The 18,998-nt window shown below is 38.2% G+C and overlaps 1 protein-coding gene across 3 annotated transcripts in view; it reads right to left on the bottom strand.

Annotated features, from left to right (window-relative positions):
- Nucleotides 1-2,569: 2,569 nt before the first annotated feature.
- Nucleotides 2,570-18,998, bottom strand: part of ZNF507 (zinc finger protein 507) — a 40,315-nt gene continuing 23,886 nt past the window's right edge. For all 3 annotated transcript variants that reach the window (XM_028123687.2, XM_028123688.2, XM_088027561.1), the window contains 2 exons: nt 6,741-6,875; nt 2,570-6,627 (listed from right to left, as the gene is read on the bottom strand). In XM_028123687.2, coding sequence (XP_027979488.2) covers nt 6,261-6,627; nt 6,741-6,875 — 502 coding nt within the window. In that variant the 3' untranslated portion in view covers nt 2,570-6,260. The remainder of the gene's footprint in view (nt 6,628-6,740; nt 6,876-18,998) is intronic.

The raw sequence follows: 18,998 nt of genomic DNA, 5'->3' as shown, positions 1-18,998 counted from the left end.
CTCAGTATTACTCTGGAAGTCCCTGATTTACATTCAGTTTTGCAAACTGTTATTCAAGGGTGCCTCACTGTCTGGATTAGGTGACAATCGGTGTAAATGTTGTTGAGTTAGGAATCCAAAAGACAGCAACATTTGATAATTTAGCTAGGTAATGGTAAGAATTTATATTAGATGCCTAAAATTAAACTCTTTAATTTTAACAAAGGAAGATCTACTATCGTCTACTTTTGTAAGGCAAACAAGTGAAAGTGATTACCCATTAATGGAAAGAATACTCAGCAGACAAGAAAATCAATTATGTCATAAACTTTTTTTTAAAGATTTATTTATTTGAGAGAGCGAGAATGAGAGAGAGAGTATATGAGAGGGGGGAGGGTTAGAGGGAGAAGCAGGCTCCTCGCTGAGCAGGGAACCCGATGCGGGACTTGATCCAGAGACTCCAGGATCATGACCTGAGCCGAAGGCAGTCGCTTAACCGACTGAGCCACCCAGGCGCCCCAAGTATGTCATAATCTTACAAACACTTATGGTTCAAATAGGAAAATGCAGCACGACAAAATGAGGTCTAGTCCCCAACACAATATACAAACTGGGTCTTGCTGCACAGGTAGGCCCCTGGAAATGGCTCAAGCACCTTACTTAGTCATTTGGATTTTGAGCTATAAACCCAAACACACTACCTACGTAAGCCCGTCATATGGCACCGATATGGCTGAAAATGTTTGTTTTACATCTTTGCCAGCTGATGTGGAAGACATCTAGGAAGGAAAGTACTGTGACTTTTTCTTCCCTCTGCCAGTTTGGTCAACGGATTACACCAAAGCCAATTACAACCTCTGTGAATGTGGCTTTAGACTCAGACAAGCTATTATCCACCACCAAGAGGTGCATCAAAGACTCTTTTCTGTGTATCCTGGATTATTCCCTCAGCGCTCCCCAGGGTGAGGGGCGTGGCTTCCACAGTGACCCGGTTACCAGGTTGCCAGGCACCGCGCTCCGTGGTGTGGGTAGAACAGCCACACCAGCTGAAGCGCCCAGGGTGCCCGAAGGGTGAAACAGGCAGGGGACCGGCAACACTGTTGGGCCGTCAGGAGGAAAACGAGACAGGACTTTATAGTGCAGCATTATTTTTTATTTAATTGTGCACTGTTATTTTAAAAACAAATTGTGCGTGCCTTTAAATAGCAGAGATGATGAAATAGGTTAAGTCATAAATTATGGATAAGGGCTGTGGAAGAACAGGAAGACTTTGTAAAAATTACAGAGGGAGAAATAATACGATTTAGCTACAAAACAGTGCTATAAAAAGCTTTTTCTATAAAATTTTTTTTTTTTCTTTCTGGTAGCTTTAAAGCACAGGTCATACCATTGTTCCAGCTCAGAGGTCAGCCAACTTTTTCTCTGGAACTATTTACTATCTGACAAAGAGTACCTAATTCGGGCTTCGTGGGCCATATGGTCTGTGTCTCAACTCCTCGACGCTGCTGTTGTACCTTGAAAATAGCCATGTGCCACATGGAAACTAACGGGTATGGCTTTACTCCATTTACAAAAAACAAGTGGCAGGCCAGGGCTGCAGTTTGGTCTTCTAGACCAGCACTGTCCAACAGGAAAATTACATCAGCCACATGTGTAATTTACAATCTTCTGGTAGCTACACTATAAAAAATCAGGTAAAATTATTTTAACAGTCTGTTTTATTTAACCCCAAATATCATTTCAACATGTAACATAAAAACTATTAATAATATGCTTTACCTTTTCTTGTACTAAGTTTTCAAAACTGTGTGTACTGTACGCTTACAGTGCACTAGTCAGATTTTCAGTGCACAGCCACCCGTGGCTCGTGGCTACCAAGTTGCAGCATTATGTTCTAGAACTTCCATGCTGGGATTTCTACAACCGGTCTGGTGTAGTGATGAAGTATTGGCATTTGCTTCTTAAAAGATAGGGGATGGAATTATGTTGCCTCGAGGGAGACAGGCCAAGGGATTACAGCTACTGGGAAGAGGTATGTGGCCTCAGACACTTTAAGCTGAGGTGGCCCAGGCTGCTGGGGCACAAGTGGGTAATTAGAGCTATGATACAGTCAGATGATGTTAGCTTCACGTGTCAATGCAACAAACAAATCTAATTAAAAAAATATCTGATACAGACCACAAAATGATCAAGGTGTGCACACATCACTCTAATTTTGGGCCTTCAATAAAGAATGCTAATTGTCCTTAACACAACTGGTCTTCGGCACTGTCCCTGTATCAGAACTGAAAGTGTCTAAAAATGTGATTGGGAAGATAAAATGGATAACCGTGTAGCAAGGGGAAGAAAAGCTTCGAAAGTAGACTGAATTTTTAAAATGATTAAAATGATCTAAGTGCTCTTCCATTTTTGTATAACAGGGTTTAACGCTAGTTGGCGATAATTTAACAAGTTACCAAAGGGTAATCTTTTTTTTTTTTAAGATTTTATTTATTTGACAGCGGGGAGGGTAGCACACAAGCAAGGGGAGCAGCAGAGGGAGAGGGAGAAGCAGGCTCCACTTAGCAGGGAGCCCGATGTGGGACTCGATCCCAGGACCAAGCTGAAGGCAGGCACTTAACCAGCTGCACCACCCAGGCGCCCCCCAAAGGGTAATCTTAGGCCATAATGGTCAGTTCAACCCTCGGGAAGTTCATCAGTATTTGAACCTAACTTTCCAAGTGATCAAATCAACACTTCTAAGATAAAACCGGATAGAACCTTCTGGTAATAAAACATAGAGGCAAGTGTTTTTAACAAAAAATTTATTACCAAAATACAATATTAAAGTCAATACATGACAAACTCCTGTAAAGCAAAATAAATTATTCTAACATTGTACAGTATTTCCAAAGGTAGTTAAAGAAGCACTATAGACCTTGCTTCACTGTTTGTTGAACAGATAAACTGTCCTACCATGAACACAATCCTAGAGTTTTAGGTTTTAAGGCATGCAGCTCGATGTGCAGGATAATTTTACAAAATGCAAATCATCCTATTTTAATAAGATACAGTGTCAGAATTAACTGTAGTCTTTACATGTCAGTGTTCCAGAATTTTTTAGACTTTGGCTATAGAAGCAATGCCATAGTGTTACACAATACTCATTTCTTAAAAAAATACATGTATTCATGTCCATGAATATCAAACTCAAATTTCTATTAAATATATTTTATAGAATATTACTTAGAGCACCTTGCTGTACAATAAAAAGATTAAATAAGTGTCTATGAAAACTAAAAATATAATAAGTCTCAATAGAGAAGCCTGCTTGTCTTTGTCAAGCCAAGTACATTGTGGGAAGATACAATGTAAACATGGGTGCCCACCATCTGCTTTGTGAGAAAAGACAAAGAAAATAAAGAAGCCACCAAGAGCTACCTCGAATAGGATGAGAGATCTAGAACAAAGGCTTCTGTTCTGTCAGTGTCTGTACACCCCGCAGGCCGGACACAGAACTAAAATCTACAGGCAGGGCACTGGGAGAACACTGGGGCCGCCCACCATCTTCTGGGGTTATTAGAGGAGGAGAGAAAACGTTGGCCCCCTGGAAAGTATTACTTATAATGATCAGAATGCATCGTCTTGCCCCCTCCCCACCTTTGCCTCGCATCCGGTACGTTTCTTTTAAAAACCATTTTTACTATCAAATCTTAGAACTGTGTAAAGTGTTCAGAGTGGGAAACAAATACTATGAGCTTTATTACGGCAAAAGATCTATTACAAGTAAAATGTTATTCCTATAAAGAGAATTCCTGCTATTAGTGTAATACCTATCTCTTCTACAATTAAAATTGCATACTTAGCCTTCACTATTACTTTTAGAAATGTTCAACTGTTCTTGGTAGAGACAGTGTTCACTTAAGGCTTGCCACAAAATGGTAACAGGAAGGTACGGAACACCCATGGTATATGGCTCCCCCTATTGCCCCGGGGAAAGCGTTTGAGGATATTCTAGGCTACAATCAGATGAATGTTTAAAGGTTTTGAACTTCTGGGTTTTTTCTCCATGAGTTAGGTAAATTTTAAATCCATGATTCCAAATGGGAAATTTATGTAACAATCAATGGAAGTGGTTTAGGGAACTGAATGTAATTTAAAAAATTCACTATTGATGTTTTTGGGATTTTTTGGGTTATTAATATTTTCCAAATGATTACATGAAATTAAAACCAAGGAAACTTTATAAAACAAAATCCTGCTACTAAGGTTGTTAATTTTTAGAATGAGTGATAAAAATGGAACCATTTAAAATATTTAAATTTGAAACGAAATATAATTGTGTTTTAATTCTGAAAACTGGAGAAACTATAAATCCATATGCAGTGAATTTGGGTGATATAATTTAGTATAAATTCATTTTATCTTTTTTAAAAACCACCTATCAGAGTGGTATTAACTCCCATAAATAAATTAAAGCTACCTAAATCAAACAGCCGCCAAGTTACGATCAATTGTTTGTTTAAATATCATCATCAACATGAGATTAAAAAAAAAAATTTAAACAATGTTTCAAGATGGCCTGGCCCCGCCCACTTAAGTAGTTCCTGATGCGACCTGAAAAATACTAATTCATTCAATCCATACCTAGACTTTGGGAAGGGAATTCTATCCTAAAATATGTCTACAAAGTATTCCACTCAAAAAACTGTTTTCAATGTCTTCTGAGTTTATCAGAGTCACAGCCTCAGCACTAGAAGATGTTAGAAATCAAGTTCAGAAAGAGCACCATGAATATGGTGCACTGCATGGTGCACCGGCCTTTTGACTGGTATGAAGAATTTACTTTGACAAAACAATGCAAAAATAAACGATCAGTTCAACAAAAGCCAAAACGAAAACAAAAACACCCCTGTTCTCTTTGAAACACATTATAATACAAACTGTGTAATTAATGAGAAGATTACATGGGTGCGATGGCGAGTTTTAGTGCGAAAGCACTGGTAGTTGGTCTTCCATATGTCCTATTGCACACTGACAAAATGGAATATCCTAGATAGGAGAAACCCTGTGGACTTGCCAAATGTTGTTTGTTATTAAAAGTTTTATAAACAACCTGAATTTTTACTATAGTTTAGCCACATTTGATTATACCTCTATGCTAACAACTAGATTAAACTCCCGGAAATAAAATCTCCACAGCAGTACTCATTCTAAGGGGCTTTTGAATTTCGCCCCTCTTCCCCCAAATGATTTTTATTTGAGTTCCAAGTACTTCCAAGATCTGATGATCAAATGCAAATTTTCATACTTTGTTGCTTGAATAGACCTTTGTGATACTACGCTTGGTCTATAGTTTGGGAGAGAGGACTATAAAGCATGTGTGGCAACGGAGCAAATTGCGGTGTTCTGTCAAACACTTTGAAAGGAGTCTTTGGGAATGTGCTGTGCTAAACGAGTCCCCATTTTCACGAACCTTCCGATTTGGTTTGAGGCAGGTGGGAATTCACCTATTTTCTCCTTCGCTCACAAGAAATTCACTGTAAATTTAAGACAATAATTTACTTCTTAAATGCCTATTTATACTCTGGGTTTGGATTCAGAGATCTCTCTCTTTTTTAATAAGTAATGTATCTTAAAAATAAGTACTGTATCTTAGATTGAGTAAATGATTAAATCCTATCGATTTGGGGAAAGATTTAGGTAGATCATTTCATAGCCCTCTGGTATCTTATCCTTGTTGACTCTGTTGGTGATAGTGAAAACCCCTCAGACAGCAGCCCCCCACCCCTCACAAGAGGCCCGTCCCTCTGGAGTTGGCATGTCCAAGCTCAGAATGAAGAAGAAAACTAAGCTCTGTTTAAAGACTGTGACACTTTTACAACAAGAAGTTTTAGAATAGTTCCCAGAAAAGCTCTTTCTTAATTCTTTTGCTTGCATTTCTACACTATAATAAGCTTTGAATAATAAATACACTCAACACTAAGAAGAGGTAACAGGGTTAACACAGGCTTACATCTTTGCTTCCTCCTCAACCCACTTGCCCTCACTCAGAATATTTAAATATCTTTACCATGTATCCACCTGGAATTTTTTATTACACTGCAAATTTGCTTCCAAAGTCACATGCGTCTCTTCCTCAAAAAAAAAAAACAAAAAACCCACAAAAACCAAAAACCAAAACCCAAACACCACACCAACTATTTCTCCTGTGTCTAGTAAGTTACTTGATAGCACAAAGGTGAAACCGTGGTTTAAAGGATTTCTCTTCTACCGTGTTCCTCTTCAAGTAGTTATTCAATCTAATTTGTGTTTAAAGTGGTGTTGTGGTCCTTATTTAGGATGATGTTTACGATCTCACCCTCATGCTCTTTCATATGATCCAAGAGATTTTCTTTGCTGGTAGATTCGAAGCCACAAATACAACAACAGAAGAGTAAAACACAATACTCCATACCAGGAGGCGCCAGACTGGAGTTTTTTTCTAAATTATATGAGGTATTACTTGTAGGGCTCAGTTTCTCATTGTCGTTGGAACCTACAACTTCACCAGGAACCTGGGAAATCAGCTCTGAGGATGATACCAAATTTCCCGAACTTCCAGTGACAGGATCGGCTCTTTCCTCACTGCTGTTTACGAGCATCTTTGCAGGGGATTTCCCCAGAACCCTTAAACACAAAACAAAACACACCAAATCCTCAGTTGGTTATAATGTAAGGTTAGCAGGTTTAACCCTCACTTTAGTTTACATACAAAAAGGGAAGGGGTAAGGATCAGGTACCTGCCACTCTGTGAAATGGCATCATTGATAGCCTTGTTTACTTGTTCGTAGTTGTAATTTTGGTCACTTGCATGCTTCCACATGTGAGACTTCAAAGAAGGAGGGTGGCTGCACACATACCCACAGAGAGAGCATCTGAAAGACACAGGTGACAGGTGACAGAGCGATCCCATAACCTCATCTGAAGAATTACAGTGATTCTGTAACAATTATGAAATTCCTTCTCCGGAAGCCTCATGAGACATCCTATTTCACCAAATCTAAGATGTTACTGATTGTAAGAGATGTACTGATTTCGGAGGCTAAAGTGTCCTAGAATGAATAAAATTAAGTATTTTCTGTCATAAAAAATTTATTAGCATCATGACAAACATCCCAGATTACCTGGGCTATTACAGTATTTGGAAAGATTTCTAATATAGTAATATACAAAATCTTTGCTCTAAATTATTTAACCACACACAGGAAGAAAAATACACAAAATCCATACTCTATACCACTCATTTTTTTAAGAAAGCAGAAAGGAGGGTGCCGGGTCGGCTCAGTTGGCTAAGCGTCTGCCTTCGGCTCAGGTCATGATCCCAGGGTCCTGGGACTGAGCCCTGCATTGGGCTCCCTGCTTAGTAGGGAGTCTGCTTCTCCCTCTCCTTTGACCCCTCCCCCCACTTGTGCTCTCTTGCACTCTCTCAAATAAATAAAATCTTAAAAAAAAGAAAGCAAAAAGGAATCAAATAATTTTAACATGAACTGTTTACTTACAGATCCACAGAAAATGGTAGTAGTCCTGAGAGTAAATTAACAATTTAGATTTCATAAATAAAACTGTTAGTAATCTTCAAAAAGTTTCTATTTAAAATAACATTTGTGGGCGCCTGGGTGGCTCAGTTGGTTAAGCGACTGCCTTCGGCTCAGGTCATGATCCTGGAGTCCCGGGATCGAGTCCCACATCAGGGAGTCTGCTTCTCCCTCTGACCCTCTTCCCTCTCATGCTCTCTCTCAAATAAATAAATAAAATCTTAAAAAAAAAAACATTTGTTTCACATAATTGGTTACACTTGGTAAAATCTGAACTGAATGAAGTATTTAAAAAAAAAGTCCAAAAAAAAAAAAAAGAATAGACTTTTTGGGAATGGATTCTTTTAGCACTTTTAGGTTTATCTCCTTTCCCCTGCGTCCAGTTCTCCCTCTTAGTAATATCTTGCATCAGTGTGGAGTATCTGTTACAAATGGTGAACCAAAATGGATACATCATTATTAACAGCTGAATGTTCACCGTTGGTGTTCCACAGTTCTGTGTGTTCTGACAATACAAAATGTCATGTATCTATCATGACAAATCATAAAGGATAATTTCCCTGCCTGAAATACCCTCTGTGCTCTATGTATTCACCCCTCACACCACCCCCATCCCTGACAATCACTGATTCTTTTACTGTCTCCACAGTTTTGCCTTTTGCAGAATGTCACACAGTTGTAATCACAAAGTACGTAGCCTTTTGGACTGGTTTCGTTCATTTAGCCATATGCATTTAAAGCTCCTTCACATCTTTTCATGGCCTGATAGCTCTTTTCTTTTCTTTTTATTTTTATTTATTTTTGACAGAGAGATCAGAAGCAGAGGAAGCAGCAGGCAGAGGCAGAGGGAGCAGGCTCTCCGCTGAGCGGGGAGCCCGATGCGGGGCTCGATCCCAGGACCCTGAGATCATGACCTGAGCCGAAGGCAGACGCTTAACCGTCTGAGCCACCCAGGTGCCCCTGATAGCTCTTTTCTTATCACCAAATAATATTCCATTGCCTGGACATACCACAATTTGTTTACCCATTCACCTACTGAAGGTTATCTTGGCTGCTTCTACATTTTGGCTATCATGAATAAAGTTGCTGTAAACATATACGTGCAGTTTTTTGGATGGATATGAATTTTCATCTTTTGGGTAAATACCTAGGAATACAATTGCTGGAGTGTATGGTAAAATTATGTTTATTTATTTTTTTTTAAGATTTTATTTTTTAATTAATCTCTATAGCCAACGTGGGGCTCGAACTCCCAACCCTGAGACCAAGAGTTGCATGCTCTATCGAATGAGCCAGCCAGGTGCCCTGCAAATGTACTTTCTAAAAGAAAATTTTGTTAAATACTTAAGTAGAAGCCTAACAAATCAGGTAACTTATCTGAACTCTTCACAACAATAGGACACATGGTCACTGATAATGAAGCACAAAGAAAATAAAAATGCATAAATAAATATGACAATTAAACAGGCAAGGTCTAAACTCTCCCTCTAATCCATCTTCAACTTTATGATGGATGCAGCAGTATTAGCTTTTTATTACACATCCTGAGGCATCAGGTCCAAGGCCAGTGAAGGGCCTTTTACCTCAAGAAATACCAGGCCAGTTAAAGGCAATAAATGTGCAATTTTTGGAAGAACTTCCATAAATTCAAACATAAAAAAGATGTACAATTTTCATTAATAAGCAGAAAAATGCATCACGCCCATAAGTGTGACAGAGATGAATACTGATAATGCCATTTTTGTACAGATGTGAAGAAATGGAAATGTATAAATTGCATGTATGTAAGTAGAAGCACTCTGAAGAGTAATTCCTTTAAGACTGAAGAGGCACACATCTGTGACCTTGTATTCTAGTTCTAGGGTGCTACCCTAAAGATATTCTTATGCGTGTTTACAAGGGCACATGTACAAAAATCATCATGTAGCCATGATCAGTTAAGATTTTATTTATTTATTTGACAGAGAGAGACAGCGAGAGAGGGAACACAAGCAGGGGGAGTGGGAGAGGGAGAAGCAGGTTCCCCAAAGAGCAGGGAGCCCGATGGGGGGGCTCAATCCCAGGACCCTTGGGATCATGACCTGAGCTGAAGGCAGACGCTTAACGACTGAGCCACCCAGGTGCCCCTAGCCATGACCAGTTTAAAAAAAAAGGGAGGCAAACTCACAACCACTGTTTTCCCACAGGAATATGGAAATAAAATGGTTTATTTTCATATAAAGGAACATTATACTGTGCCTAAAATGAAAGAACTAGATGTATACTTATCACATGAACCAATGATCAGTGAAAAGAAAAAGTAACAAAAATATTTGTTTGGTATATCATTTAAATAAATTGTGAAAATACCAAAACCAGTGTATATTAATACACTCAAATATGTATATACACACACACACACACACACAGTAAAGTCTTGAAAAAATGCTAGGAAATGATACATATTAGGATCAGGACAATGGGAAGGAAGGCGAGAAGTTTTACATGTCCCTGTTTTATTTTTTCAAAATGTGGTTAAGATGTTTGAAAGGTTTTATTATTTAAGATATTTTAAAACTGTTATTCCATTCTCTTTAAGACTTTATAGATTGCATAGTAACTTTATTACTGCCCACACACAGAAAACTAACCTTCAATCATTTTATTTTGCCTATTTATATCTGAGATGCAGTACTTTTTTTTTTCCTAAGCAGGCTCTACACCCAGTGTGGAGCCCAACGAGGGGCTTGAACTCACAACCCAGGGATCAAAACCTGAGCTAAAATCAAGTCAGACACTTAACCGACTGAGCCACCCAGGCGCCCCATGAGATGCAGTACTTTTTTTGACACATCTCAATAAATTTCACTAATATCTAGAAAAGGGCTGGCAGCTGGTGATCACTCCCATCTCCTTGCCATTAAGCTCAGTGTCCATATCTGACTATACTTGTTCATTACACTGTGGGGTGAGTGTGCTCTGGGTACCGTCCCTGGCTCAAGTGTTTCTGGACTGGTCCCTTGAAAGGAGACTGCCCTGCACCACTGTGGCCTCGCACCCAGGTCTACACTGAGTAAGTGGGAGTGAAAGAGCCAAGGCCAAGAGATGCCCACTCGTTCCCACCCAGTACTTTCACCAAGCACAATGCCTTTATGCATTGTGTCATACACTTCCATGGTAATTTATAATATACATCTTTATATTTATCTTAGAAAAGGGGAAAATATGGGTGCCTGGGTGGCTCAGATGGTTAAACATCTGCCTTTGGCTCAGGTCATGATCCCAGGGTTCTGGGATCGAGTCCTGCATCAGGCTCCCTGCTCCTTGGGAGCCTGCTTCTCCCTCTGCCTCTCTCTCTCCCGTCTCTCATGAATAAATAAATAAAATCTTAAAAAAAAAAGGGGGAAAATATACACAAACTCTTGACTCTTCAGATTACTTGTCTCCTTATATATATTAAGAATCCTGCCCTGAAACCTCACCGGAAAATTCTGTACCCAGATGAACCACAGAATGCTGCACATCAAAGGGTCATCTGAATGGAAAGTCAGTCTCATGCAATGAGAATTTCATACTTTGAGAAAAATGGGTCAAAAAATAAATGTCAGAAGTTGCAAATTTCTCCCACGGAGCATCTCCAATGTGACTCAAACCTTTTAAAAGTAAGAGTGGTGAATTATTCAGTTAAATAATTGATTTTTTTTAAAAAGCACACTAACTTTAGAATAGTTTTAGAATTTTACAAAAAAAGTTGAGTTCTTCCTATTGTTAACATCTTTTATTGCTAAGGTGTATCTATCATAAATAAGGAGCCGAAGTTGATACATTAATATTAACTAAAGTTCATACTTTATTCAGATTTCCTTAGTTTTCTCCTTTTTCTATTCCAGGATCCTATCCAGAATACCATGTTACATTTAGTCATCATATATCCTTTGGATCTTCTAGACTTTAACAGTTTCTCAGACTGACTTTGTTTTTAATGACCTTGACAGACTTTTAAGAACACTGGTCAGGTATTTTGTAGAATGTCCCTCAATTTGGGTATGTCTGATGTCTTTCTCATGTTTAGACTAGGGTAATGGGCTGCTGGGGGGGAGAAAGACCAAGGGGTATAGTGCCATTCTCATCACATAATACTGTCACAACATGAACACTGTTGATGCTGACCTTGAGGTCAAGCTTTTCCACAGGAAAGTTACACTTTCTTATCCCCTTTCCACACTGCACACTTTGGAAGAAAGTCACAACGTGTAGCCTGTACTTCACTTAAGGAGTGGGAATTATAGTCCACTTCCTGACAGCAGAGTATCTATATAAATCATCAGGAATTTTGCACAGGAGCTTTCTCTATTCTCATCCATTTATTTATTTAGTCATTAATGTCAGTATGGACTGCTGGATATTTTATACTCCGGGATATAATTCAATACTGCACTATTTATTTCATTGCTGAAATCACTGAGGGCTCCTCCAAATGGCTCCCATATTCTGTTGACATACTGCCATTGTTTTGTTTGTTGAGCACTTCCCTTACTTTCTGGCACTACAAGATGTACCAGGCTTATCTACCCATATAAATCCATCATCTCTCTAAGCCATTTCTCTCGTTCTTTTTTTTTTTTTAAGATTTTATTTATTTATTTGACAGAGAGAGACACAGCAAGAGAGGGAAAAGCAGGGGGAGTGTGAGAGGGAGAAGCAGGCTTCCTGACAAGCAGGGAGCCAGATGCGGGGCTCGATCCCACGACCCTGGGATCCTGACCTGAGCCGAAGGCAGACGCTTAATGACTGAGCCACCCAGGCGCCCCTCTCTTGTTCTTTTTATTTGTATTAGAAACCAAGATTTGGGTGCTGAATGAACTACTCTCTTTCCTTCTTTTTTTTAAAGACTTATTTATTTTAAAGAGAGAGTGAGAGAGCTTGTAGGATGGGGGTGGGGGGCTAAGGGGGAGGGAGAATCCAAGCCGACTGCCTGCTGAGCGTGGAGAGCCCAATGTGGGGCTCAATCTCACGACCCTGAGATCATGACCTGAGCCGAAATCAAGAGTCAGACGCTTAACTAACTGAGCCACTCAGGCGCCCCTGAACTGCTTTATTTCTATAAATAACTTATTTCCTGATTTCAAAAATTCACTGTAGGAAATTAGAAATAAACAAAAACATACAAAGAAAACAAAAATCACTTATAGCTTAACCACTAGAAGTAACCAGTATTATCATTTTGATGTGTGCTTACCAACCTTAAAATAACATATATTTATAAAATTGGGATCATGCAGGTTAACTATTCTGTTAGTTACTTTAGATACTTTACCTATAAAGATACTTTACCTATAAAAGAGTGAAGGTAAGAATTACATCTGACTTCTCAGAAACCAGGCAAACGAGAATGGAGTGAAATAATTCAAGTATTGAGGGAAAAAACAACCAACCTAGAATTCTGTAGCCAGCAAACCAGCAGGAGATAGTCTTACAAGAAATGTTAAAAGAAGTTCCTCAGAAAGAAGGAAAATGATATAGGCCAGAAACCTGGATGTACATATCGTAAGAAAGAGCATCAGAGAAGGCATAGGAGAAGATTTAAAAAACCCTCCATTTTTCTTATTCTTAATTGACCTAATAACAATTTGTTCAAAATAATAGCAACAATGTACCTGATTATATATGCTTATATATGTGTGTACACACACACACCCCCTTATGTATAAATGAAATTAATGACAGAAATGATACAAGGGATGGGAGAGAAGAATTAGGATTATTTTATTTAAGGTACTTGTACGACCCATGAAGTTGGTATAATGTTATCTACGTGGATCTGGATTAGTTATAAATGTAAATTCCAAAGTCTAGGGAAACCACTACTAAAAAGTAAAAAAAGAAGTGTAAATGATATGCTAAGAAAGGAAAGACAATGAAATCATACCACATCTTCAATCGAAAACACAAATGGCAAAAAAAGAGCAAAAGAAAAAAAACAGGAACAAAGAACAAGGGCAACAAATAGAAAATAGTAACAAATATGACAGATACAAATTTAACGTTATCAACAATAATTTTGAACATCAGTGGTCTAACAACACCAATTAAAAGACAGAGGTTGTTGGGAGTGGATTAAAAACAAGAATCAACCACATGTTGTCCATAAGAAACCCATTTTAAATAATGAATACACATAATAAAAAAATTTTTTTAAAAATAAAAAATTAAAAAACAAAAAAAATAAAAAAATATGAATACACATAGAGGTGAAAAGTAGATGGAGATACATATACCACACTAATACTAACTGAAAGAAAGAATACTATATTCATTTTAGACAAGGCAGACTTCAGAATAAAGAAAAGTGACAAGGAAAAAGAGGGGCATTACATAATGATAAAGGGGTCAATTCTCCAAGACAGATGGTCTTTAGTACGATGTGCCAAACAACAAAGGATAAAACTATATGAGGCAAAAACTGACAGAATTGCAAGGGGGAACAGATGAATCCACTATTGTACTTGAAAACTTAAGCACCTCTCTATCATAAATAGATCCAGCAGACATAATTGAACTCAATACCACCATCAATCAGCTGGATACAACTGAAATCTAAAGGTTACTTCACCCAACAATAGCAGAATACAGATTCTCAAACTCACATGGAATATTGACCAAGACAGACCACATTTTTGGCCATAACACACCTGAACAAATTTAACAGAAGAGAAATCATGCAATGTCTGCTCTCAAACCACAACAGAATTAAGGTAGAATAACAAAAATACTGGAAAATCTCAAAATATTTGGAGATTAAACAACACACTTATAAATAACACAAAGGAGAAATGTGAAGAAAAATTTTATAGTATTTTCAACTAATGAAAAAGCAACTTATCAAAATGTGTAGAATCCAGCAAAAGCAGTCCTTGGGGAATTGATAGCATTGAATGCATATATTAGAAAAAAAGAAAAGTCTAAAATCAATCATCTAAGTTTTCACCTTAGGAAACTAGAAAAAAAACCCGAGCAAATTAAATCCAAATAAATAGGAAAAAAACAATAAAATTAAAGCAGAAATCAGTGAAACTGAAATCAGGAAATCAACAGAGAATACAACAAAACCAAGAGCTGGTTCTTTGAAAAGATCAAAAAGCCAGTAAGTAACCAGGCTACTTAACAAGGTAAGAGAGGACACAAGTGATTAATATCAGATATGAAAGAGGGGATATCACCACAGATCTTATAGACATTAAAGGGTAATCAAGGGGGCGCCTGGGTGGCTCAGTTCGTTAAGCGACTGCCTTCGGCTCAGGTCATGATCCTGGAGTCCCAGGATCGAGTCCCACATCGGGATCCCTGCTCGGCAGGGAGTCTGCTTCTCCCTCTGACCCTATCCCCTCTGATGTGCTCTCTCTCTCTCATTCTTTCTCTCAAATAAATAAATAAAATCTTTTAAAAAAAATAAAGGGTAATCAAGGAATAATAAGAACTCTATGTTCATAAATTTGATAACCTAGGTGAAACAGACCTTTCCTTGAAAGACACAATCTGCCAAAACTCACACAAGAAAGAACAATTTGAAGAGGCTCTGAATCTATTAAAGAAATTAAAGTAGTAATTTGTGGAGTGCCTGGCTGGCCCAGTTGGTAGAGCATGTGACTCAATCTCAGGGTCATGAGTTCAAGCCCCACATTGGGCATGGAGCCTACTTAAAAAAATAATATAAAAAGAAAAAAAAAGAAATTAAATCAATAATTAATAACCTTTCAAAAAAAGAAAGCACTGTGTCCAGATGGGTTCACTGGTGAATTCTATCAAATATTTAAGAAAGAAATTATACCAATTCTCTACAATTTCTTTCAGAAGATAAAAGGAGAAGGAATACTTCTAAACTCATTCTGTGAGGCTGGCATTACTCTAATACCCAAACCAGACAAAGACATTACAAGAAAAAAACAAAGAAAACTATAGTCTAATACCTCTCATGAATGCAGAGGCAAAAACCCTCAACAAAGTACTAGTAAATTGAATCCAATAATGTATAAAAGAAATTCTATACCACAACCATGTGAGATTTATCCCAGGTACACAAGCCTGGTTCAATATTCGAAAATCAATGCAATCTACTTCATTAACAGGTTAAGAAAAATTATAAGATCGTATTAACAGATGCTGAAAAAGCATTTTACAAAATCCAACACTCATTCATGATAAAAACCTTCAGCAAACTAGGAACCTCTTCAAATGGATAAAGAATATCTACAGTAAACATACAGCTAACATCATACTCAGTGAGAAACTAGAAACTTTCCTGCTAAGTTTAGGAACAAGAGATGGACGTCCCCTCTCACCACTCCTTTCCAACATTGTACTTGAAGTCCTAGCTAATGTAATATGGCAAGAAAAAGAAATAAAAGATAACAGACTGGGAAAGAAAAAAAAAACTGTCTTTGGAGATGACATTATGGTCTATATAGGGAGTCCAAAAGAATGGACCAAAAAACTCCTGGAACTAATAAGCAATTATAGCAAGACTGCAGGATACAAGGTTAATATACATAAAAGTCAATCACTTTTCTATATTCCTGTAATGAACAAGTGGTATTTGAAATTAAAAACACAATACATTTAGCACTCCCCAAAAGAAATATTTAATTTGAACAAAATATGTGTAAAATCTCTATGAGGACAACTACAAAACTCTGATAAAGAAATCAAAGACCTAAATAGATGGAGAGCTATTCTATAGTCATGGATAGGAGGACTCAATATCATCAACATGTCAGTTCTTCCCAACTTGATCTATGTATTCAATGTGATCCCAATAAAAATCCCAGCAAGTTATTTTGTTGTTACTGCCTCTCAAGTTTATATGGCTAGGCAAAAGATCTAGAATAGCCAACAAATATTGAAGGAGAACAAAGCTGAAATGACACTATACAGCTGTGGAATCAGGGGCCACTAGGAGTTTGGAATGTGTGTGTGTGTGTGTGTGTGTGCGCGCGCGCGCGCGTGTGTGTGTGTTGGGGGACAAACAGGTGGAATACAGGGGATTTTTAGGGCTGTGAAATTACTCTACATGATTGTATTACAATAATGGTGGATACATGTCATTATAAATTTGTTCAAAACACACAGAATGTACAGCACCAAGAGTAAACCCTAATGTAAACTATGGACTTTGGGTGATAATGATTTGTCATTGCAGGTTCATCAGTTGTAATGAAAAATATGACTCCTGTGGAGAATGTTGATAATGGAAGAGGCTATAAATGTGTGGGACTGGGAGTATATGGGAAGTCTTTGTACTTCTGCTCAATATTACAGTGAACCCAAACTGCTTTAAAAAATAAAGACTATTAAAAAAGGTTGACAGTCATATATTAAGAATTTTAGGCACTTAAGGCTTTTGATACAAAAAGTCACTGAGAGGGGCGCCTGGGTGGCTCAGTTGGTTAAGCGACTGCCTTCAGCTCAGGTCATGATCTCAGGGTCCTGGGATCGAGCCCCGCATCGGGCTCCCTGCTCAGTGGGAAGCTTGCTTCTCCCTCTGACCCTCCCCCTGCTTGTGTTCCCTCTCTCGCTGTCTCTCTCTGTCAATTAAATAAATAAATAAAATCTTTTAAAAAAATTAAAAAAAAAAAGTCACTGAGAACACTGCCCATAAACTCTAATATTTGCACCAGTATATGTTCATTCTTTTAGAAGATACTTAGAGTAGAAATTAGGAAAAGAAATGAAATATCAATGTTCTTTTCAAAGGACTACCAGGTCCAATGTCTAAAGTCAATAGAAAATAGCCAGTTTCTTTATATTCAAATTAGTTGTGCCTTCAAGGTCCAGAAAGTTTTTAAAAAAGTTGTTCAAAGTTTTTAAAAAGTCAGAATCACACTGATACTGAAACTTGGCAAGGGCAACTGAAAAAAAAACTACATACCAAATCTCAGTTACGGGTATCAATGCAGATTATCCTGAATAAAATGCTGGCAAAGAGATTCCCACAGTGCATTAAAAGAATAATATACCATGACGAAGGGAGGCTTATTTTAGGAATACAGAGAATTCAGTATTAGGAAATTTATTATTATCACTCACCATTCGAAAGGATCAAAGGAGAAGTTGTATTTTCACTGTTGTTGCTGAAACTTAATCTAAAGAAATTCAATATCCATTTAAACAAAATATTTTACTATGGAAATCTCCCCCCCCCCGAGTGTGCGTGCTTATGTGGGGGGGGGGGGTTTGAAAGGGAGAGAGAGAATCCCAAGCAGGCTCCACACCCAGCACAGAGCCAGATGCAGAGCTCGCAACCCTGAAATCATGACTTAAGCCTAAAACGAGAGTTGGACACTTAACCGACTAGAGCCACCCAGGCGCCCCCTCAATATCTTTTAATATGAAGAAGTCCTTAAAATCTTCTCTAAGAGAGGAACAGAGAGACAGAAAGCAAGACCAGTATATGGAATGACTAAGCCCTAATCTTAGGAGCATTGACCTTGGGTCTGTAGTAAGGTTATTCTGAAGGGACCTGCACAATGGTAAATACTCATAGAAAGATCTAAATATGAAAAAAGTGGGAAAATATTGGTTAATCGGTAAATATTATTAAAACAATTTCAACTGATTAGAGGAGAGGGATACTATAGGAGAACCTCAACTTCAAAATAATGTACAGGCCACTTACACCTATTTCTACCTGCTTTTATTAGAACAGGTTTCCTTTAGCTAAATCACTGTTCTCCCACTTTCCATTCCTTCTGCATTCTCCCTACGCAACTCCACAGAGCAAACCAAATTCTCTTAGTCTATAAAAATGAGAGTGAACTATTATTATACTATCATCTTGTTTTATTCACTTTGCTTACTATACACTTATTTTCTGAAATTATGTTGTTTACTTATTGTCTATCTTCTTTCATGAAGTTATTGTTTTTTTGTTTTAAGATTTTATTCAACAGAGACAGACACAGCGAGAGAGGGAACACAAGCAGGGGGAGTGGGAGAGGGAGAAGCAGGCTTTCCGCCGAGCAGGGAGCCCAATGCCGGGCTCGATCTCAGGACCCTGGGATCATGACCTGAGCTGAAGGCAGAGACTGAGCCACCCAGGCGTCCCCATGAAGGTATTGTTAACCTAAAAAAAAATAAAGCTGCCAGTTATTTATCAGGAAAAAAATGGGTTTATTCGGGAATAACAGAGAATTGCAATCCGGGGCAAAGGAGCTTTGGCAAAACCAAGTCTTCTGAACAAAGGATAGGGATGCCTTTTTACAGAGGAAAGCAGGAAGTTAGGAAGGCTGTTACAAACAAAAAATCCACTGGGGTAAACTGGGAACTGGAAACACAGTGGCTTCTCATTTGCTGAGCTGTGACCATCTCTCACTGCCTGTGCTGTTGGGGGCTGGGAGTGGTGGTGAGGAGGTAAGCCTTTCTTCCTCCTGCTGGGATAGTAAAGTAGTATCCATCTGCAAGGTCCTTCTCTTCCTGCTGGGGTCTGCA

The sequence above is a fragment of the Eumetopias jubatus genome, unplaced genomic scaffold, assembly GCF_037043125.1.
Source record: "Eumetopias jubatus isolate StellerSeaLion01/CBP00866 unplaced genomic scaffold, mEumJub1_p1.0 scaffold_10, whole genome shotgun sequence".
In the NCBI taxonomy this organism is placed as follows: domain Eukaryota; kingdom Metazoa; phylum Chordata; class Mammalia; order Carnivora; family Otariidae; genus Eumetopias; species Eumetopias jubatus.
This window is presented reverse-complemented; position numbering and strand designations above follow the sequence as displayed.